Genomic DNA, 24,334 nt, shown 5'->3' with positions numbered 1-24,334 from the left:
AAAAGGTCGCAAAGTTCAAGGGGGCCGAATACTTTCGCAAGGCACTGTAGTTTGTCAACCGAATGCATTTTAGAATAAAGTTCAGTTTCTGAAGTTGAATGGTACACAACGCAGCATCAAGATGTATCAGAAGTTAAAATATGTCATCAAGTAGAAGCATATGATGTGTTTGCTGCTATTCAAAGTCACAGGCAAAGTACAATAATAGACATTTTAGTGGATTGTGTCCTTAATAGCACAAACAGTACACACACGCCACACGCACGCACGCGCACACACACACACACACAAATCTCTTTCAGGGAAATGTTTGTGGGCTGTATATGCATCCGAGGACATATGGCTGTGTTTCCAGCGGCGGTGAAGGTCCCCACAGACAGCCATCTGCTCCTCAGCCTCACCCAAGGCAATTCTCATTTACCAACAATTAGAGCTGACCCAGACGCCTCCCAACCAAAAATAAGGCCATTATGAAACGACAGACAGAACTTCAACATCTATACTGACACTTATGCATCCTCAATGGGATTGTGATGGGTCATCTAGACCCAGGCACGTGGACAGACAGAGCCCGGATGCTGGAGCACCTGCCCTTTTGATTGTTGGTGTTTTTTTAAACAAATGACTTTTTCTTGTTTTGTCTCTTTTCTCTCTTGTAACTTTAAATGCAACTAATTGCCTATCAAACTAGATAATTTCTCATAAATTTATGAATCTTGAAAAAAGTCCCCTTTCCCGCTTTTCGCCTGCACAACCTACCCATCGGCGCAAGGCCCGGGTGGAGAGTTTGAAATTAATATCGCCAGTTGGTTACTTTGGAGTTGCTAGCACGTGTTGTCTCACAGTCAGGAACAGGGAATGAGGCAACTGCAGTTCAACTGTCAGTAGCATAATAAATTAAAATCAAGTAAAGACTAGTTAGCTTGTTTTGACAGAATGGCCTCGCTAACTAGCTGATTAATTTAGCCTATATTAGCAATGACAATAGCCCACCCTAGAAGTGGTTTAAGTAAAGATATCCAACTCCCCTTCAACCCCCTTCACGCCTATGTTTAAAAAAAGTAGGGATAATATGGCTACAGGAACAGTAGAAAAGTATGAATGGAATTGTGGTTGATTTTTTTTTCTCTTATTTTGAGCACCTGTCCCACCAAAGGGCTGTACATGGCCCATGGCTCTGACTAGATCCGGGATCCAGGTCACCTAGATTACAAGATAATTTTCTACTGAATATTTACCTGTCAATCGGAGCTCTTTCTTTACCCTTATTTTACCAGGTAAGTGACTGAGAACATATTCTCTTTTTGAGCAACTCTCACAAACTCCAAAAAGTTAAACTAACCATGGGTGAAAAAAGTACTAAATCGTCATACTTGAGTAAAAGTAAAGATATCTTAATAGAAAATGACTCAAGTAAAAATGAAAGTCACCCAGTAAAATACTACTTGAGTAAAAGTCCAGAAGTATCTGGTTGTAAGTGAACTTAAGTGAAGTAGTGCAAAAATAACTAAATTGGTATACTAAAAACTTAAATGTAAATGCTATACATCAAATCCCTTATATTAAGCAAACCAGAAGGTGCAATCGTTTTATTGTTTTTTACAGACAACCAGGGGCATCATTTACAAAATGCAGTTTGTGTGTTTAGTGAGTTCGCCAGATACGAGTCAGTAGGGATGACAATGCGCTATATGGATAGGTGTGTGAATTGGATTATATTGCTGTCTTGCCTGAGCATTCAAAATGTAATGAGTACTTTTGGGTGTCAGGGACAACGTATGGGAGTAAAAAGTACATATTTTATTTAGGAATGTAGTACTTCAAATGTCCTTCAAAGTATTTTTACAAGTTACTTTACACTACTGCAACTAACACCAACAAAAAGTTCAGTAAAGGTGCAAGATTAAGCCAAGTCTGCAACAATGTGTGATATAAAACTCATTTCCGAAATGCAATGAAATAGATGGTAGACATGAATAAGATACTTTCTTCCTCATAAAAGGAACCGATGGCGACATTTGCTGTGCTACAAGCAGCACAGAGCTCTTTGGAAAGGTTAAGCCACTGCGGATGTCAGAGCTGCATTCCCATGAGAAAGGCTGTGCGATTGACATTTTATACCAAATGAACAGTTTAACACCGAAGGATCCATTCCAGCATGATCATTAAAGGTTACAATAAATGAACAGTTTAACACCAATGCTCCAGTCCAGTGTGCTCATAAAGGTTACTTCAGCTTCTACGGGATGTTGGCATGTTATCAGTATGTCAAGGCATGTAGAGTTATATGTGATTACAAATAAGTAATTAGCATACATATAGGCCATGTACAATGCCTTCAAAAAGTATTCACACCCCTTGACCTTCCACATTTTGTTGTGTTACAGCCAGTTCAAAATGGATTAAATTGAGTTTTGTTTGTCATTGGCCTACACACAATACCCCATAATGTCAAAGTGGAATAATGTTTTTAGACATTTTTACTAATGAATTAAAAGTTCAAAGTTGAAATGTCTTGAGTCAATAAGTACTCGACCCCTTTGTTATGGAAAGCCCAAAGGAGTAAATATATGCTTAACAAGTCACATAATAAGTTGCATGGACTCTGTGCGCATTAATAGTGTTTAAAAATGTTTTATGACCACAGCATTTCTGTACCCCACACATACAGATAATTGTAAGGTCCCTCAGTCGAGCAGTGCATTTCAAACACAGATTCAACCACAAAGACCAGGGAAGTTTTCCATGTTATGGGTATGCTTGTAATCGTTAAGGACTGGGGAGTTTTTCAGGATAAGAATAAACGGATTGGAGCTGAGCACAGGTAAAATCCTAAGAAAAACCTGGTTCAGTCTTCTTTCCACCAAACAATGGGAGATGAATTCACCTTTCAGCAGGACAATAACCTAAAAACCAAGACCAAATCTACGCTGGAGTGGCCGAGATACAGTTTTGACTTAAATCTACTTGAAGAAACCTGAAAATGGTTGTCTAGCAATGATCAACAACCAATTTTGAAAATAATAAATGGGAAAATACTGCACAATCCATGTGTGGAAAGCTCTTAGAGACTTACCCAAAAAGCTGTAATCGCTGCCAAAGGGTATTCTAATGTTTTGACGTAGGGCTGTGAAAGTTATGTAAATGAGACATTTCTGTATTTCTCATTTAAAATACATTTGCACAAATTTATAAAATCATGTTTTCACTTTGTCATTATAAGGTATTGTGTGTAGATGAGAGAGGAAAAAGCATAAATCTAATACATTTTGAATTCAGGCTGTAACAACAAAATGTGGAATACGTAAAGGGGTATGAATTCTTTCTGAAGACACTGTATAGGATGAAATAGCATTCAGATGAGTTCCACTGAAACACAATCTTTACTAGATAGTGTGAAGACAGACCTATGCTTATTTCTGGCCAGGGTGACTCATGGGGTGTGTCACAATTATCTCTTATTTTTCCTGAATTGTGCACTTGTTCACTTCCATTCATTGACTTAAAAGAAAATGACTAGTACTGTATATTGAAACTTCCTTTAGCACATGCCAACACAAATCCAAATGTTTAAAAATTTGAGGAGAGAAGTGAACGAGTGCACACTTCAGAAGAAAAGAGAGATTATTGGGACGCACCCAAGAAAGCATCTAATTATCATCCATTTTGTCCAAGATCGCTCATTTGAAAATAATCGGATATGTTAGGGAGCATGATAAGATACATAGGAATAAATAGGAAGTAATGGCAGGGATTTTTTTTCTCCTACTTTCCTGCTTTTGTGACTTTTCCGATTATATTCATAAAATAGTTTACAACGTAAAAATGAAAGGGTAATGGTGCACTCTTGTAGTCTATAGTAATGGTACCATCAGAGGGTTTTGTTACTATCCTATTACCACCCAGGTCCTGATTCTGCTTCCTTCTCTGGCACTACCATTAAACAAATGCCAGTCCATTTCCCTTCCTGTGCTTCCTTGAAAGATGTTGCTGATGATTATCTCTATCTCATGATGGGGGGGTGTAAGTCTGGGCAGACAACTAATGTGGCAGATAACAGAAATGCAAATAAGCTGAACAAGCATCTGCTGCCCAGAGAAAGGGAGATGTTTAATGCCAACTAGAGATTGGCATAAAAAGGTTCTGGGATGAGTATCAACCAAACTACTAACACAAACCTTATCCTCCAATGCCACCCACACACGGGTGCACACACACCAGTGGCGGCTGGTGAGAGGAGCTATAGGAGGACGGGTTCATTGTAATGGCTGGAATGGTATCATACATATGGAAACCACGTTTGACTCGGTTCCATTGATTCCATTCCAGGCATTACAATGAGTGTGTCCTCTTATAGCTCCTCTCACCAGCCTCCATTGACACAAACACACACACACACACACGTGAGGGAACGCACATGCACACACACACACCCACAGCCTCCCCCAGGCGGTTTGATTTTCAAAGGTCCACAGAGCAGGAGAAAATTTGCTAGGGTTAGAGGTGGAGGGAGGACGTTGATGTTCTGTCATAGGTCATCTCTCTGTTACACACCTGAAGGATGGAATTCAACAGGCATTTATTCAAAAAGGAAAGTTAGACTGCTTTGCCTCAGCACAAACTCAATTCCAAATCCAATTTTACTAATGCACCAAGCATAAACAGAGAGACACTATTTCAGTTTATTAAACAACATGTAAGAAGAAAGTCTAAATTGACGTCAACTCTATCTGGGTTAAAGGCCCATTGAGATGACTGCAGTCGGTATGATGAGAAACAAAGAGATGCACACAAAAGGAGCCCACACACACGCGCACGCACCTACGCAGGCAGACATGCACGCCAGACTCACACACACTTTTCATGTTCAAAAATTCCCACGGCTACATTTATTATCGTGTCAGCAACCCCTGAGCCCCAGATATGAAATGAAGATGCTGTCAGGATGTACAACTCTATTTAATTTATTGGGCCAAGACAAACTCGTGTGGCTCAGTTGGTAGAGTACTGCGCTTACAATGCCAGGGTTGTGGTGGGTTTGATTACCATGGGGGACCAGTATGAAAATATATGCACTCACTACTGTAAGTTGCTCTTGATAAGAGCATCTGCTAAATGACAACAGAAACTAAACAAATGAATACCGATGTGAGAATTCCAGGATACTCCATTCTACGCTTGATCAGTTTTCTTCATGTTCTGTGCACTTTTTGTCCATTATTCTTTTCCAGTGCTGTATCCATGTTATTGGTGACTTGCCATGTATTTAATGTAAATTATGTTGTAGTTTCCTCTTACCACAGATGGGTGCTGAATAGGCCATACATCACCACCATTGTTGTCAGCAGCATAACACCCTCCATCCCATTGCTGGCTTGCCTCTGAAGCTAAGCAGGGTTGGTCCTTGGATGTGATTGCCCTGTGTAGATTGCGGTCTTTCATATGGGACATTAAACGGGTGTCCTGACTCTCTGTGGTCGCTAAAGATCCCTTGGCACTCATAGGGGTGGGGGTGTTAACCCCGTTGTCCTTGCTAAATTCCTAATCTGGCCCTCATACCATCATGGCCACCTAGTCATCCCCAGCTTCCAATTGGCTGATTAATTCCCCCTCCAACTATTCCCCAAGTCGTTGCTGTAAATGAGAATGTATTCTCGGTCAACTTATCTGGTAAAATAAGGATTGAATAAAAATAGATCAAATGTGTGTCTGTCTGTACAGGAGACTCCACTTTTTGGTCATGGGACGAGGCTGGTTTCAGGCTGGCTTTTTTGGCCTATTTTCTTTTAAATCAGTGCTCTTGTCTTTTTGCCATGAACCTACAGACTTGTATTGCTTCAATAATACCAACAGGCATCAGATATCTGTTTAAAGTGCAGACGCACAACAAAACATTTGTAAATTACTACTGACAAATTGTTTTGTTGGAGAAAAATAGACCCGAAGGCATCAGATCCAAGTATCTATCTAACCATGACACGTTCCTTTTCTAGCAGCTTAGATATTTCTGAATGAGTAAATTAATTTGCAGTTTCATGTACATAAAATGGCCATGTTGTCTAGCACAATTTTACTCACAGAAATCTTTAAGATGAAGAATTTGCTAGTTATGTTATTCTGTGACGATGCTGCAGCCTCATAAGACAGATTCAAGTAACAGCTGCTGATGGACCAATGGATCCTCACGTACAGAACATGAATGAATAAGTAAAAAAACAAACCTCAAAATCTATTATGACAGTACTCTGTAATAACAATAATTCTGACTGACCTCTTTTCCATCACTTGGGTGTTTACTGAATCATAATGTTGTTGTTGCAAATGTCCTTTCAGTTAGATATGTTTTCCCAAGGATCCCATCTAATAATAGCGCAATCCTGGGGAAATTATGGAACCTTGCCCCTCTTTCCAAAAAAACTAAGAAATCACCCTTTGGACTCAATCACTATGCTGTGTAAAGAAATTAGGTAGTGCTGGAAGACTTTGTTGAAGGGTACTTGCCAGTAATAAACATTTTGCTATGCCTCAGGGTGTAATACATTTCCCATCCGAGTCCCCCTGGGCCTCTCCTCTCCCACCCTATTCAACGGCAGCCTGCCCTCCTGTCATTACTCAACACTCACCACTGTTTCTCGTGGAACGGTGCAAACCAGGGAAAAGGTTGACAGGGGCATTTCAGTCTGTGGTGCTGTGCCTGGTGAGAAATATTGATCAACTTGTTTGATTCCAGCATAAATGAATCAACATGACATCTGTCCGACAGGTGTGTCCCCGAGGGAGTAAGAAGATGACAGTGGAAGATCTGGTGGTGGGGGAAGGGAGGAGGCAGTCTGTAATGACTACTAGGTATTCTAATTGGTGCCTCTTTTTTGGTTTGTTTGTTTATTGGACAGAGAAAGTCGAAGAGACAGGAAAGTAAGGAAGAGCGATGGTGTGCTTGAAGGGTGTAGGCCAGATTCAAACCCACGCCTGTACTGGCATACATGTGTGCTCAGAAGGCAGCGGCAGTAACCACTGTAACCTCGATACCAAACACCCGTTTCTTTTCAGAAACATATACTAAGTCGTGAGCAACCTGAAATGGAGTCAGGATGGGTAGGAATATCATAGTGTTTGGATTCAAATACAATCTCCAACAGTGTCTCCAAGGGGGTATTAAGGTCTTTAAATTGTTGCACATAACACCATCACCACCTCTTGACCATCTTTTCCTTATCTGAACAGGTCTCAAAATCACAAGCCAGTGTAATTGCATGGTTGTCATGCCAGTAAAACAATCTCAATGTAATTGTCACAGTGAGAGAGGAAATCAGTGAGTAAGTGTGCGTGTGTGAGGATTTGTGTCCGTCTGTCTACGTGTGTGTCTGCTCCTGCGTGTGTGTGGTGTAGGAGGGTAAGGTTTGACTTGTTTTGATGACACTCCTCCCAGGACCTTTTTTTATGCCCGCCTCTGGCATAAAAAAAACATCTCCCTCTCCCTGATGCTTGTTCAACTCGTTGGCATTTCTGATAGTGGTCATGTATATAGTATATAGTGGTCACAAATATAACTAGGAGACCAAACCTATCAAATACCTCAGAGGCTTCAGTACTTCAGTGTGTTATCATATACACTATATCTACAAAAGTATGTGGACACCCCTTCAAATTAGTGGATTCTGCTTTTTCAGCCACATCCATTGCTGACAGGTGTATAAAATTGAGCACACAGCCACGCAATCTCCATAGACAAGCATTGGCAATAGGATGGCCTTAATGAAGAGGTCAGTGACTTTCAACGTGGCACCGTCATAGGATGCCACCTTTCCAACAAGTCAGTTCTTCAAATTTCGGTCCACTGGAAATGCTGTTATTGTGAAGTGGAAACGTCTAGGAGCAACAACGGATCAGCGGCGAAATGGTAGGCCATACAAGCTCACAGAACGGGACCGTTGAGTGCTGAAGTGAGTAGTGTGTAAGAATCGTCTGGTGTAAAGCTCGCCTCTGTTGGACTCAGAAGCAGTGGAAACGCGTTCTCTGGAGTGATGAATCACGCTTCACTATCTGGCAGTTCGACGGACGAATCTGGGTTTGGCGGATGCAAGGAGAACGCTACCTGCCCCAATGCATAGTGTCAACTGTTTGGTGGAGAAATAATTGTCTGGGGCTGTTCTTCATGGTTCGGGCTTGGCCCCTTAGTTCTTAACACTACAGCATACAATGATAACCTAGACCATTCTGTGCCTCCAACTTTGTGGCTACAGTTTGGGGAAGGCCCTTTCCTGTTTGAGCATGACAATACCCCGTGCACAAAGCAGTGAGTAAGTGTGCGTGTGTGAGGATTTGTGTGCGTCTGTCTACGTGTGTTTCTGCTCCTGCGTGTGTGTGGTGTAGGAGGATAAGGTTTGACTTGTTTTGATGACACTCCTCCCAGGACCTTACAGAAATACAGAAAGGGTTTGTCGAGATCGGTGTGGAAGAACTTGACTGGGGTGCACAGAGCCCTGACCTCAACCCCAATGAACAATTTTGGGATGAAATGGAACGCCCACTGCGTGCCAGGCCTAATTGCCCAACATCAGTGCCGGACCTCACTAATGCTTGTGGCTGAATGGAAGCAAGTCCCTGTAGCACTGTTCCAACATCTAGTGGAAAGCCTTCCCAGAAGAGTGGAGGCTGTTATAGCAGCAAAGGGGGGACTATTAATGCCCATGATTTTGGAATGAGATGTTCGACAAGAAGGTGTCCACATACTTTTGGTCATGTAGTGTATATCTACAGTTTGAATTTTTATTAATGCCTAACAATGCATGGCATATGAAGATGGCACTGCAGTGGATAGCAGCCGTCTTACGGGCTACTGACCAATTATTTTGTGTGTTTTATGTGGATCGTAACTTTTTTTTACATAATGTCTCTGCCATCATTTCCCATGAACGAAAAATGACCGAAAACAGCTTCTGAACATTAGAACAGCGATCACTAACCTCAATTTGGACAAAAATGTGTACTTCATTTAGTCGGCAGCTCTGGACTTTCCGGTTACTCTGGACCAGGCCATAATGCCCGGGACTTGAAAGAGGAAACAGAGGAGAAATAGTGGCAGGCGAGCCGGAACCCTGACAAGACTACGTCGGCGAGCAAATAGACCGCCATTGCCCTTTGTTCTATTGTCGAACATGCAATCAATGGAGAACAAACTTAATGAGCATCGTCAAGACTAGATGGCAGACTTGGGTAAGACGAAGGGAGGAGGCATGTTTCTCTTTGTTAATAAGAGCTGGTGCGCAATCTCTAACGTTAAGGAAGTCTTAAGTTTCAGCTCGCCTGAGTTATGATAAGCTGCAGACCAGAGTATTTACCAAGAGCGTTTATCTATACTTTTCATAGCTGTTTATTTACAGTGCAATCAGAAAGTATTCAGACCCCTTTGAATTTGTAACATTACAGCCTTATTCTAAAATAAAATAAAATAAAATCATTTTCCCCCTCATCAATCTACACACAATACCCCATAATGACAAAGTGAAAACATAAATACCTTATTTACAGAAGCATTCAGACCCTTTGCTATGAGACTCGAAATTGAGCTCAGGTCCATTCTGTTTCCATTGATCATCCTTGAGATGTTTCTACAACTTGGAGTCCACCTGTCATAAATTCAATTGATTGGACATGATTTGGAAAGGCTCACATCTGTCTATATAAGGTCCCACAGTTAACAGTGCATGTCAGAGCAAGAACCAAGCCATGTGGTTGAAGGAATTGTCTGTAGATCTCCGAGACAGGATTGTGTCGAGGAACAGATCTGGGGAAGGGTACCAAAACATTTCTGCAGCATTGAAGGTCCCCAAGAATATGGTGGCCTCCATCATTATTTAATGGAAGGAGTTTGGAACCACCAAGACTCTTCCTAGAGATGGCCGGCCGGCGAAACTGAGTAATCGGGGAGAAGGGCCTTGGTCATTCCTTTAACAATGTGAATGTGGCTAGCTGAGCTAGATAGCACAATGTTATCCACGGAAAGCTAGCGCTTTATTAGTCTTGGGAATAAACACAAACATGGCTCTCGACCGATAAGCAGTGAAGCTAGGACGGTTCATCTGGTCAACGTGGCGCAGTAGTGGGTTGAGCTAAACAAGAGCGTGAGCTAGAATTTCTACACTTCTAGGTAGAAAAGCTAGTCAGTAGGATAGCTAGCCTTGCAGCGAGCTAGCCAGGTTCGCTAAGCCTTACAGCTAAGCTAGCAAAGTCTCAGTAGCTAGCCATGTGACACTAGCTACCACAGTAGTCAAAGGGAAGAAAAAGCTCATTCTTACCCGCAGCTCACCTCATTCGACACTCATTCTGTCTCTGACAGACGTGTGTGATAGGTTCTTCGGGCTTCTGAGATTCCAGTGATATCGAAACGAATAACAACTCCGTTGACCTCAATGGTATGATTACAAAATATTGACAGCAGGTTCCGACAACAGTAGCCTACTTTAATAAGTAATATTTCTGACAAAATCCTATATGAATAATTCAAACCATGCCATCACCGCTTACAGGTTAAGTTTAGTGAAAGGGTTAGCTAAAATGCTACAGTTATACCCGACGCGACTCAAACAAACAACCTTTGGATTGCTAGACGGTCATGGTATACACTCACCTATACTCCCTGACCAACCTCCTGACTTTAGTTTATGTCTTAAGTCACCAGAACACTATTCCATTTGTAACATAACATCAAACTAAATGAAGGGACCCAAATTTATACAACATATTCTACGTCTGTTTAATGTTGTCAGGCTAGTTAAGAAAGTAATTATGCCAAACAATGATACAATCATTAAATCTATAGAAAATCTATTTAGACTTAAAAAATGACCTCACAATGCGTCTGTATGCATTACCACAGGAAAAAAATAAAATAAATTGGACTACTGTAAAAGAACACAAATAGTTTGGGTTAGGCTATTAAAGGTAGACTCAGCGATATGACTTAGATGTAAAATGTAAACAGCATAGTACAGTGGTCACCAACCGATCGATCAACAAACATTTCTGTAGAAAAGCCAACGATAAAGGCTTGCACTCTTTTTTTTCATATTGTGCGGTAGGTGCACTTGATTCTAAAGCCCTGCGCACCGGGTAGGCAAAGTGTTCCCATCTTTAACCATTTTATTTGTCTGAAAAGACAACTCCGCCTACCGGGCAGACTGGTAGATCTGTGGCTAAATCAAGTGTGTGTACTATGCTGGCCAATCGGATAGCTCAAATCACTGTGCCTACAACTTCCACAACCCTGACCACAGCAAGGTTTGATATTAGCCTATGTGAGATTTCATAACTTTTCAAAACATTACCAGACAGACTCAAAGAATACAGTAAATAGATTGTTTTTATGAGTGAGTTCATGTCAACATTTTTTTTCAATTTAACACTATTACAAAACATAAAATGGCTTGTCCCTACTTCCACTCATGCTGCAATAAATTAGCAGTAGCAGATCGTCATCTCTATTTTAATACCAAGGAATATTTCACTTTCTCTGGTCATAGGAACAAAATGAATTTGGGCATGAGGCAGATGCTGTGCGACTCGAGTTTCGCCATCAGGTGGAAGAAGGTGTCCACTCTCCCTGATCAGGCTCACCGGAGGAAAGAAAAGAGAGAGCAGGGACCATGACACGTGGACCCTCTACCACAGGTTGCCATGGCGCCGACAGAGATGGCCGCCTCGCTTCGTGTTCCTAGGAAACTATGCAGTTTTTTGTTTTTTTTACGTGTTATTTCTTACATTAGTACCCCAGGTCATCTTAGGTTTCATTACATACAGTCGAGAAGAACTACTGAATATAAGATCAGCGTCAACTCACCATCAGTACAACCAAGAATATGATTTTCGCGAAGCGGATCCTGTGTTCTGCCTTTCAACCAGGACAACGGAATGGATCCCAGCCGGCGACCCCAAAAAATGACTCCATAAAAGAGGGAAACGAGGCGGTCTTCTGGTCAGACTCCGGAGACGGGCACATCGTGCACCACTCCCTAGCATTCTTCTCGCCAATGTCCAGTCTCTTGACAACAAGGTTGATGAAATCCGAGCAAGGGAAGCATTCCAGAGGGACATCAGAGACTGTAACGTTCTTTGCTTCACGGAAACATGGCTCACTGGAGAGACGCTATCGGAGGCGGTGCACCCAGCGGGTTTCTCCACGCATCGCGCCGACAGAAACAAACATCTTTCTGGTAAGAAGAGGGGCGGGGGCGTATGCCTTATGGCTAACGAGACGTGGTGTGATCACAGAAACATACAGGAACTCAAATCCTTCTGTTCACCTGATTTAGGATTCCTCACAATCAAATGTCGACCGCATTATCTACCAAGAGAATTCTCTTTGATTATAATTACAGCCGTATATATTACCCCCCAAGCAGACACATCGATGGCTCTGAACGAACTTAATTTGACTCTTTGCAAACTGGAATCCATACATCCTGAGGCTGCATTCATTGTAGCTAGGGATTTTAACAAGGCTAATCTGAAAACAAGACTCCCTAAATTGTATCAGCATATCGATTGCGCAACCAGGGCTGGAAAAACCTTGGATCATTGTTATTCTAACTTCCGCGATGCATATAAGGCCCTGCCCCGCCCCCCTTTCGGAAAAGCTGACCACGACTCCATTTTGCTGATCCCTGCCTACAGACAGAAACTAAAACAAGAAGCTCCCACGCTGAGGTCTGTCCAACGCTGGTCCGACCAAGCTGATTCCACACTCCAAGACTGCTTCCATCACGTGGACTGGGATATGTTTCGTATTGCGTCAGATAACAACATTGACGAATACGCTGATTCGGTGTGCGAGTTCATTAGAACGTGCGTTGAAGATGTCGTTCCCATAGCAACGATTAAAACATTCCCTAACCAGAAACCGTGGATTGATGGCAGCATTCGCGTGAAACTGAAAGCGCGAACCACTGCTTTTAATCAGGGCAAGGTGACTGGTAACATGACCGAATACAAACAGTGCAGCTATTCCCTCCGCAAGGCTATCAAACAAGCTAAGCGTCAGTATAGAGACAAAGTAGAATCTCAATTCAACGGCTCAGACACAAGAGGTATGTGGCAGGGTCTACAGTCAATCACGGACTACAAGAAGAAAACCAGCCCAGTCACGGACCAGGATGTCTTGCTCCCAGGCAGACTAAATAACTTTTTTGCCCGCTTTGAGGACAATACAGTGCCACTGACACGGCCTGCAACGAAAGCATGCGTACTCTCCTTCACTGCAGCCGAGGTGAGTAAAACATTTAAACGTGTTAATCCTCGCAAGGCTGCAGGCCCAGACGGCATCCCCAGCCGCGCCCTCAGAGCATGCGCAGACCAGCTGGCCGGTGTGTTTACGGACATATTCAATCAATCCCTATACCAGTCTGCTGTTCCCACATGCTTCAAGAGGGCCACCATTGTTCCTGTTCCCAAGAAAGCTAAGGTAACTGAGCTAAACGACTACCGCCCCGTAGCACTCACTTCCGTCATCATGAAGTGCTTTGAGAGACTAGTCAAGGACCATATCACCTCCACCCTACCTGACACCCTAGACCCACTCCAATTTGCTTACCGCCCAAATAGGTCCACAGACGATGCAATCTCAACCACACTGCACACTGCCCTAACCCATCTGGACAAGAGGAATACCTATGTGAGAATGCTGTTCATCGACTACAGCTCGGCATTCAACACCATAGTACCCTCCAAGCTCGTCATCAAGCTCGAGACCCTGGGTCTCGACCCCGCCCTCTGCAACTGGGTACTGGACTTCCTGACGGGCCGCCCCCAGGTGGTGAGGGTAGGCAACAACATCTCCACCCCGCTGATCCTCAACACTGGGGCCCCACAAGGGTGCGTTCTGAGCCCTCTCCTGTACTCCCTGTTCACCCACGACTGTGTGGCCACGCACGCCTCCAACTCAATCATCAAGTTTGCGGACGACACAACAGTGGTAGGCTTGGTTACCAACAACGACGAGACGGCCTACAGGGAGGAGGTGAGGGCCCTCGGAGTGTGGTGTCAGGAAAATAACCTCACACTCAACGTCAACAAAACAAAGGAGATGATTGTGGACTTCAGGAAACAGCAGAGGGAACACCCCCCTATCCACATCGATGGAACAGTAGTGGTGAGGGTAGTAAGTTTTAAGTTCCTCGGCATACACATCACAGACAAACTGAATTGGTCCACTCACACAGACAGCATCGTGAAGAAGGCGCAGCAGCGCCTCTTCAACCTCAGGAGGCTGAAGAAATTCGGCTTGTCACCAAAAGCACTCACAAACTTCTACAGATGCACAATCGAGAGCATCCTGGCGGGCTGTATCACCGCCTGGTACGACAACTGCTCCGCCCACAACCGTAAGGCTTTCCAGAGGGTAGTGAGGTCTGTACAACGCATCACCGGGGGCAAACTACCTGCCCTCCAGGACACCTACACCACCCGATGTTACAGGAAGGCCATAAAGATCATCAAGGACAACAACCACCCGAGCCATTGCCTGTTCACCCCGCTATCATCCAGAAGGCGAGGTCAGTACACGTGCATCAAAGCTGGGACCGAGAGACTGAAAAACAGCTTCTATCTCAAGGCCATCAGACTGTTAAACAGCCACCACTAACATTGAGAGGCTGCTGCCAACACACTGACTCAACTCCAGCCACTTTAATAATGGGAATTGATGGGAAATGATGTAAAATATATCACTAGCCACTTTAAACAATGCTACCTAATATAATGTTTACTAACCCTACATTATTCATCTCATATGTATACGTATATACTGTACTCTATATCATCTACTGCATCCTTATGTAATACATGTATCACTGGCCACTAACTATGCCACTTTGTTTACATACTCATCTCATATGTATATACACTGTACTCGATACCATCTACTGTATCTTGCCTATGCTGCTCTGTACCATCACTCATCCATATATCTTTATGTAGATATTCTTTATCCCCTTACACTGTGTATAAGACAGTAGTTTTGGAATTGTTAGTTAGATTACTTGTTGGTTATTACTGCATTGTCGGAACTAGAAGCACAAGCATTTCGCTACACTCGCATTAACATCTGCTAACCATGTGTATGTGACAAATACAATTTTATTTTATTTGACTCGTTCCCTCCCTCTAATGAGACTAATACCTTGTTCAAAACAACTGGAAGCTCTGAAATGTCGGACTACTGACGTCAGTGAGTACAAGACAACTGGGAACTTGGGGAAAAAAATGAGATCCGACTGTGAAAAATCTTTTGAACGGTCATCCAACTCGGGATTCCAAGTCGTAAACTAGGGCATCTTTCCAGCGCTACAATTTTCTGACCTGAAGATCACTGACGTCATGATTTTTTTTATTTATTCCCAGTTGTTTTAAAAGCACCATAACCATCAGATGCAGGTTTCATCCGTCCAGTAAAATAAAAAGGCAAATTATTAGCAGATTATTTAAATGCATGCTCAGCTGTGCTGCCTGGCAAGTGATACACCAAATTATCTATTTTGTTATCAAAGCTTTTTAAAGTCTTTTTTAAAAAGATCTCGGCTTGCTTTTTGACTACGAAAGTGATCTTGACTCGGAAAAGGTTGGTGACCACTAGCATAAGGGGTCAATTTGAGGGTCAACTTCTGCTGTTTTGGTGCCCTGGCTACCATACTGTTAACAGCAAACCCGTGCACATGTGCAGACACTGTTTGTGACTGTGTGAGAGCCTTGCATGTTGCTCATCTCAATGCACGTATTCAAGAGGATCAAAACTGTAATGTATCATAGGTAAATTGATCTACAAATACCGAGTTGTTATTTATGATGCAAGGTTTTTTGCAGATCAGTCAGTTGGCAGTCGCCTGCACCATCGGCTGCAATGTTGAACGAGACCAATATCTGTGGTGCTGCCTGTGGCAACGTAATTTCACTGAGTCTACCTTTAAGCATTCAACAATTGCCAAAGGTTTGAACTCCTCATGCAATAGACCTACTAATATAAAACGTTATATAGCTTATCCTAATAATGTTAGCCTAGAGTTTTAAAAGTCCGATATGAAACGCTGCATAGGCTAACTGCATATTGATAAATAATCAACACATGTAGCCTTCACTGAGAGGCTTTGATTAATGTTATATCATCATATATTTATATATACACTGAACAAAAATAGACGCAACAATTTCAAAGATTTTACTGAGTTGCAGTTCATATAAGGAAATCAATCAATTGAAATACAGTTGAAGTCAGAAGTTTACATACACTTAGGTTGGAGTCATTAAAACTCGTTTTTCAACCACTCCACAAATTTCTTGTTAACAAACTATAGTTTTGGCAAGATGGTTAGGACATCTACTTTGTGCATGACACAAGTAATTTTTCCAACAATTGTTTACAGACAGATTATTTCACTTATAATTCACTGTATGAAAAATCCAGTGGGTCAGAAGTTTACATACACTAAGTTGACTGTGCCTTTAAACAGCTTGGAAAATTCCAGAAAATTATGTCATGACTTTAGAAGCTTCTGATAGGCTAATTGACATACTTTGAGTCAATTGGAGGTGTACTTTTGGATGTATTTCAAGGCCTACCTTCAAACTCAGTGCCTCTTTGCTTGACATCATGGGAAAATCAAAAGAAATCAGCCAAGGCCCCAGAAAAAAAATGTGGACCTCCACAAGTCTGGTACATCATTGGGAGCAATTTCCAAATGCCTAAAGGTACCACATTCATCTGTACAAACAATAGTACGCAAGTATAAGCACCATGGGACCACACAGCCGTCATACCGCTCAGGAAGGAGACGCATTCTGTCTCCTAGAGATGAAAGTGCAAATCAATCCCAGAACAACAGCAAAGGACCTTGTGAAGTTGCTGGAGGAAACCGGTACTAAAGTATCTATATCCACAGTAAAACGAGTCCTATATCGACATAACCTGAAAGGCCGCTCAGCAATGAAGAAGCCACCGCTCCAAAACCACCATAAAAAAGCCAGACTATGGTTTGCAACTGCACATGGGGACAAAGATGGTACTTTTTGGAGAAATGTCCTCTGGTCTGATGAAACAAAAATAGAACTGTTTGGCCATAATGACCATCGTTATGTTTGGAGGAAAAAGGGGGAGGCTTGCAAGCCGAAGAACACAATCCCAACCGTGAAGCACGGGGGTGGCAGCATCATGTTGTGGGGGTGCTTTGCTGCAGGAGGGACTGGTGCACTTCACAAAATAGATGGCATCATGAGGCAGGAAAATTATGTGGATATATTGAAGCAACATCTCAAGACATCAGTCAGGAAGTTAAAGCTTGGTCACAAATGGGTCTTCCAAATGGACAATGACCCCAAGTATACTTCCAAAGTTGTGGCAAAATGGCTTAAGGACAACAAAGTCAAGGTATTGGAGTTGCCATCACAAAGCCCTGACCTCAATCCTATAGAAAATGTGTGGGCAGAACTGAAAAAGCGTGTGCGAGCAAGGAGGCTTACAAACCTGGCTCAGTTACACCAGCTCTGGAAGAATGGGCCAAAATTCACCCAACTTATTGTGGGAAGCTTGTGGAAGGCTACCCGAAACATTTGACCCTAGTTAAACAATTTAAAGGCAATGCTACCAAATACTAATTGAGTGTATGTAAACGTCTGACCCACTGGGAATGTGATGAAAGATATAAAAGCTGAAATAAATCATTCTCTCTACTATTATTCTGACATTTCACATTCTTAAAATAAAGTGGTGATCCTAACTGACCTAAAACAGGGAATTTTTACTAGGATTAAATGTCAGGAATTGTGAAAAACTGAGATTAAATGTATTGGGCTAAGGTGTATGTAAACTTGCGACTTCAACTGTAAATTAATTTTGCTCTAATCTATGAATTTCACATGAATGGGCAGGGGTGCAGCCACAGTTGGGCCTGGGAGAGCAAAGGCCCACCCATTTGGCAGCCAGGCCCAGCAAATCAGAATGAGTCTTTCCCCACCAAAGGGCTTTATTACAGAGAGAAATTACTCCCCCCTCTGACGATCCCGCGGGTGAAGAAGCAGGATGGAGAGGCCCTGGGCTAGCGTGGTTACACGTAGTCTGTGGTTGTGAGGCCGGTTGGATGTACTGCCAAATTCTCTAAAACGGCATTGGAGGCAGTGTATACTAGAGAAAATAACATTAAATTATCTGGCAACAGCTCTGGTGGACATTCCTGTAGTCAGCATGCCAATTTCACACTCCCTCAAAACTTGAGACATCTGTGGGTTTGTGCTGTGTAAGACAAATGCACATTTTAAAGTGGCCTTTTTTGTCCCGAGCACCTGTGTATTAATCATGCTGTTTAATCAGCTTCCTGATATGCCAAACCTGTTAGGTGGATGGATTAACTTGGCATAGGAGAAGTGATCAGTAAAAGGGATATAAACAAATTTGTGCACAACATTTAAGAGACAAAAACTTTTTGTGAGTATGGAACATTTCTACTAACGAAACATGGGACCAACACTTTACATATTGGGTTTATATTTTAGTTCAGTGTATATATTAAATATTGCCCTATTCAAAATATGAAAGTGAAAGGCAGTGTATTTGTCGTGCTTCACGAATGATGCATATACTGTAGACTATGGCTGATCAAACCGACAGCATCATTGTGTACCATTTGCATCGCTACACAACTATACTGAACACATGTATCTACCATCTACCATACTATTCGATGCATATGTTGGATTTATACAATGTACTGTACAATATGTACCACACAGAACGCACTGCAACTGCCTCTGCAATGCAATGCTGCAAGGCAAATGCAGAGTTCCACTGGAAATCAATGTAGCCCTACTTCAGGTGTATCAAAACGCAATGCCACTGTTGGTCTGATAGGATGTCCCAAGGGGAAAATTGACTTAGACACATAGTCATGCTGTATACAAAGTAAACACTGTACAGTACACACTCAACATAATACACACATTGCACGTAACCCTTATCATCATACACTTCTCATATAGCCAGATCAGTGGAGGCTGGTGCCGTTTAAGATGAGGGAGGACAATGATTTTTTGATGAGCATGGCCATTTCTTTTACAGCATATTGGATGACTGTCATTAATATTCCATTAACCGAGCTCAAAGTAACATCGATAGGTTTAGGCTACTACATGATACTCAAATTTTCCCTATACCCATCACGAGGTTGCTACAACCTAGCCTATGAATGAAAGTTTACAACGTAGGTGCACAGGTAGAAATATTTTTTTTGTAATCAAGGTGACACACAGTGTCAATACCGCCTTGCACTCTTGCCTGCATCTAACTGATCTAGGGTGTAATAATTAGTCCAACAGTTGCAAAATATAGTTTCTATTGGACAAATTCAGGTATGTTTATCTCCGTTTCGTTTGCTTCCGTTTAAGAAACGTTTTTCAACATAATCAGTAGAATGAATACACCCCTGATTACAAGCGAACACAGTTCACTTTCATAGCAGCCACATACAAACAGCATGATCACTTTGCTTGTTGTAATTCCTAACCGGCACAGACAGCCTACATCGATGTCACAATATTAGCTAGCTAACATCATAGTGAGCATAGCTAATAGAACTAAAATATTAGTAAACTAACACATTAGCAGTACAGTGTACAGTCAGCAATCAGTTTAGCAGTTACACTGGCGGGCCCCGGTGGCAATAAATTAATAAAACCAAACGCTTACATTGACTTGGAAAAGTTCCATTGTTGGATAGCCATAGCCAGCTAGCTAACATAACGTCCCTCTCTGTTTGAGCCGGGTGTTTAAAGCAGGCTAAACTAGCCAATTGCATTCGCTAGCTACCGTCTCTTATGACCGATATAACTTCTGGACATCAGGACTGCGATTACTCACCACCTCCTGGCAGACGCAAACAATATACTGCTTTCTCGGGAACAGGAAGAGATCCCTGTGATTTACGTGAAGAGGAGGCGGCAAAAAAGGAGGATGGGCTGCCTTCTGAGAATTCGTAGGCGATCGAATGAACCCCCACTTACTTCCATTCTGCTAGCAAATGTGCAATATTTGGAGAACAAAATAGATGACCTACGCAGAAGATTAAACTACCAACGGGACATTCAAAACTATAATATCTTATGCTCAAGGAGTCGTGGCTGAACGATGACACTATCAACACACAGCGGGCTGGTTATACGCTGTACCTGCAGGATAGAACAGCGCCGTCTGGTAAGACAAGGGGCGGTGGAGTATGTATTTCTGTAAATAACAGCTGGTACACGATAACTAAGGAAGTCTCAAGCTATTGCTCGCCTGAGGTAGAGTATCTCATAATAAGCTATGGACCACACTATCAACCTAGAGAGTTTTCATCTGTATTTTTTTGTGGCTGTTTTACATACCACCCCTGTCAGAGGCTGGCACTAAGACAACATTGAATGAGCTGTATTCCGCCATAAGCAAACAAGAAAACGCTCACCCAGAGGTGGTGCTCCGGGGACTTTAAGGAAGGGAAACTTAAATCCATTTGACCAAATTTCTATCAGCATGTTAAATGTGCAACCAGAGGAGAAAAAAAAAACTCTGGACCACCTTTACTCCACACACAAAGACGCATACAAAGCTCTCCCCCGCCCTCCATTTGGCAAATCTGACCATAATTATATCCTCCTGATCCCTGCTTACAAGCAAAAATCAAAGCAGGGCGCACCAGTGACTAGATCAATAAAAAGTGGTCAGATGAAGCAGATGCTAAGCTACAGGACTGTTTGCTAGCACAGACTGGAATATGTTCCTGGATTCCTCCAATTTCATTGAGGAGTACACCACATCAGTCATTGGCTTCATCAATAAGTGCATCGATGATGTCGTCCCCACAGTGACCGTACGTACATACCCCAACCAGAAGCCATGGATTACAGGCAACATCCTCACTGAGTTAAAGGCCAGAGCTGCGCTTTCAAAGATCAGGACTCTAACCCGGAAGCTTATAAGAAATCCCGCTATGCCCTCCGATGAACCATCAAACAGGCAAAGCGTCAATACAGGACTAAGATTGAATCGTACTACACCGGCTCTGACGCTCGTCGGATGTGGCAGAGCTTGCAAACCATTACAGACCTCAAAGGGAAGCACAGCCGAGAGCTGCCCAGTGACACAAGCCTACCAGACGGGCTAAACTACTTCCATGCTCGCTTTGAGGCAAATAACACTGAAACGTCTATGAGAGCAACAGCTGTTCTAGAAGACTTTGTGATCACGCTCTCCGCAGCCGATGTGAGGAAGACCTTAAAACAAGTCAACATTCACAAGGCCGCAGGGTCAGATGGATTACCAGGATGTGTACTGCGAGCATGCGCTGACCAACTGGCAAGTGTCTTCACTGACATTTTCAACCTCTCCCTGTCCGAGTCTGTAATACCAACATGTTTCAAGCAGACCAACATAGTGCCTGTGCCCAAGAACACTAAGGTAACCTGCCAAAATGACTACTGACCCATAGCACTCACATCTGTAGCCATGAAGTGCTTTGAAAAGGCTGGTCATGGCTCACATCAACACCATTATCCCAGAAACCCTAGACTCACTCCCATTTGCATACCACCCCAACAGCTCCACAGATGATGCAATCTCTATTGCACTCCACACTGCCCTTTTCCACCTGGACACAATGAACACTTATGTGAGAATGCTATTCATTGACTACAGCTCAGTATTCAACACCATAGTGCCCTCGAAGCTCATCAATAAGCTAAGGACCCTGGGACTAAACACCTCCCTCTGCAACTGGATCCTGGACTTCCTGACAGGCTGCCCCCATCCGCCACGCTGATCCTCAACACAGGGGCCCCTCAGGGGTGCGTGCTCAGTCCCCTCCTGTACTCCCTCTTCACTCATGACTGCACGGCCAGGCACAATTCCAACAACATCATTAGGATTGCCGATGACACAACAGTGGTAGGCCTGATCACCGACAACGACGGGACAGCCTATAGGGAGGTCAGAGACCTGGTCGTGTGGTGCCAGGACAATAACCTCTCCCTCAACATGATCAAGACAAAGGAGATGATTGTGGACTACAGGAAAAAGAGGACTGAGCATGCACCCATTCTCATCGACGGGCTGCAGTAGAGAAGGTTGAGAGCTTCTAGTTCCTTGGTGTCCAAATCACTAACAAACTAAATCAAATCAAATCAAATGTATTTATATAGCCCTTCGTACATCAGCTGATATCTCAAAGTGCTGTACAGAAACCCAGCCTAAAACCCCAAACAGCAAGCAATGCAGGTGTAGAAACTAACATGGTCCAAGCACAACTAGACAGTTGTGAAGAGGGCACGACAAAACCTATTCCCCTTCAGGAGACTGAAAAGATTTGGCCTGGGTCCTCAGATCCTCAAACGGTTCTGCAGCTGCACAATCGAGAGTATCCTGACTGGTTGCATCACTGCCTGGTATGGCAACTGCTCGGCCTCCGACCGCAAGGCACTACAGAGGATAGTGTGAATAGCCCAGTACATCACTGGGGCCAAGCTTCCTGCCATTCAGGACCTATTTACCATGCGGTGTCAGAGGAAGGCCCTAAAAATTGTCAAAGACTCCAGCCACTCTAGTCATAGACTGTTCTCTCTGCTACCGCATATTAAGCGGTACTGGAGCGCCAAGTCTAGGTCCAAGAGGCTAATAAACAGCTTCTACCCCCAAGCCATAAGACTCCTGAATACCTAGACCATTTGCATTGCCCCCCACCCTCTTTTACACTGCTGGTACTCTCAAAAATGTGTTTTGAAGTAAGTGAAAGTGAACAAAAATATAATGAAATATAGCATTAGCATATAGCATATAGCTTAGCATTTAGCCACTCTAGCATGGTGATGGATAGTGGTGTTTCAAAAACAAAGTAGGCATATTTTCATAGTTTTTTCGCCTTCTCTCCATTAAATAGAGTTGAGGAAATCGACACCTATGCAGGCCGAATGGAGAATGTTGTAGGTACGAATCGGTCCACGAGGGATACAAGTGTATTGCAGGCTGCATACAATGCATTTGGATGGTAAGATGACACGACTCAACATCGCCATCTATTGGCCTTTGGGGCTACATTTCCTCCAGGTCAGGAGTGACGCTCGAATTGTTAGGAGCGAGTCGACTTCAGGCAACATAAGTCACCTACCAATTCAGTTGCTGGTAAGCCTTCTCAAGGCTCAGATTCGGTCCGTACATATTCATTAAGAAAGTGTTTGTTTATTTTCAGCAGTGCTTTTGCGGTTTTGTTTACCGTTGCTGTTTTTTTTTTAAAGATACAGACTCACTCTTTAAACAGCCTTGAATTCTGAATAACTGTGGATTCGTCGCTTTGGTCTAAAAGATGTGCTTTCATGCAAAATGCGGATATCAAGATCTTAAGTACAGCCTACTCAAAGAAAAGTATGCAAAAAAAATCAAGGAATGGCTGTTGATCCAGTAATTCTTTCAAACGAATGCTCTTTACGCGCGACTCTGGGCATGCTGCAGTTTCGAGGAGGAGAGTACAAATTAAGTTGTGAAAATGAGTAATGGACCACAACATCTCTGACCCTTTACATAACCCACGAGTGCAATAGAAATTTTACTCTATAGTCAAGTGCAATTATTTTGACATGGACAATGGATAATATAAGAATTGCAGTAAATGGTGTTTCTTTTAACGAGACAGCCGAGATCTACAAACCACACGCTGATCCGTTCACTGGTCCAATAACACATCTTGCACCTTGGAATTTCGCAGTTTTGGCTACGTTGATGTTTGTTGTAACGTCTCTGTCTCTCTTTGAAAATTTTACTGTTATGTTGGCCACTTACAAGTTCAAACAGCTGAGACAGCCCTTAAATTATATAATTGTTAATTTATCTGTCGCTGATTTCCTTGTGTCACTCACCGGTGGAACAATAAGTTTTCTAACAAATGCCAAAGGGTATTTTTTTCTTGGAAATTGGGCTTGCATATTGGAAGGTTTTGCTGTCACCTATTTCGGTAAGTTCAGCATGGATCAATGTTTTTGAATAAGTAACCTGGGTTGCTGGTGTAACCGCACAGTTGCTGCAGGTGTCAGTGTTGGAGCTGTTTAGATTCTGAAATGTAGCAAAATACAAGCGTTTGAAAGTCAGACTGATTGATTGTTTGATTCATTTGGTTTCTCGGACAGTTTTTTAAAGACAGATAATACATTGCAGAAAGGAATCCATCCATCTTTTGTAGTGAATTTGGCAGTTTTGTGGTGCAATTTGTGGTGCTGAAAAATGGACATAAAACTGATGGCAAAATTACACAGACAAATAGATATGATTGTCATTTTT

General features: G+C 42.7%; 1 protein-coding gene across 1 annotated transcript in view; it reads left to right on the top strand.

The window, feature by feature from the left end:
• Window positions 1–23,644: 23,644 nt before the first annotated feature.
• Window positions 23,645–24,334, top strand: part of LOC139381522 (vertebrate ancient long opsin a) — a 31,538-nt gene continuing 30,848 nt past the window's right edge. The window contains exon 1 of the mRNA XM_071125138.1: window positions 23,645–24,011. Within this exon, the coding sequence (XP_070981239.1) occupies window positions 23,645–24,011 (367 nt within the window). The remainder of the gene's footprint in view (window positions 24,012–24,334) is intronic.

Source organism: Oncorhynchus clarkii, chromosome 23, assembly GCF_045791955.1.
Source record: "Oncorhynchus clarkii lewisi isolate Uvic-CL-2024 chromosome 23, UVic_Ocla_1.0, whole genome shotgun sequence".
Classification (NCBI taxonomy): Eukaryota; Metazoa; Chordata; class Actinopteri; order Salmoniformes; family Salmonidae; genus Oncorhynchus; species Oncorhynchus clarkii.
The sequence above is the reverse complement of the archived record's forward strand: the minus strand, read 5'-3'. Positions and strand labels throughout refer to the sequence as shown.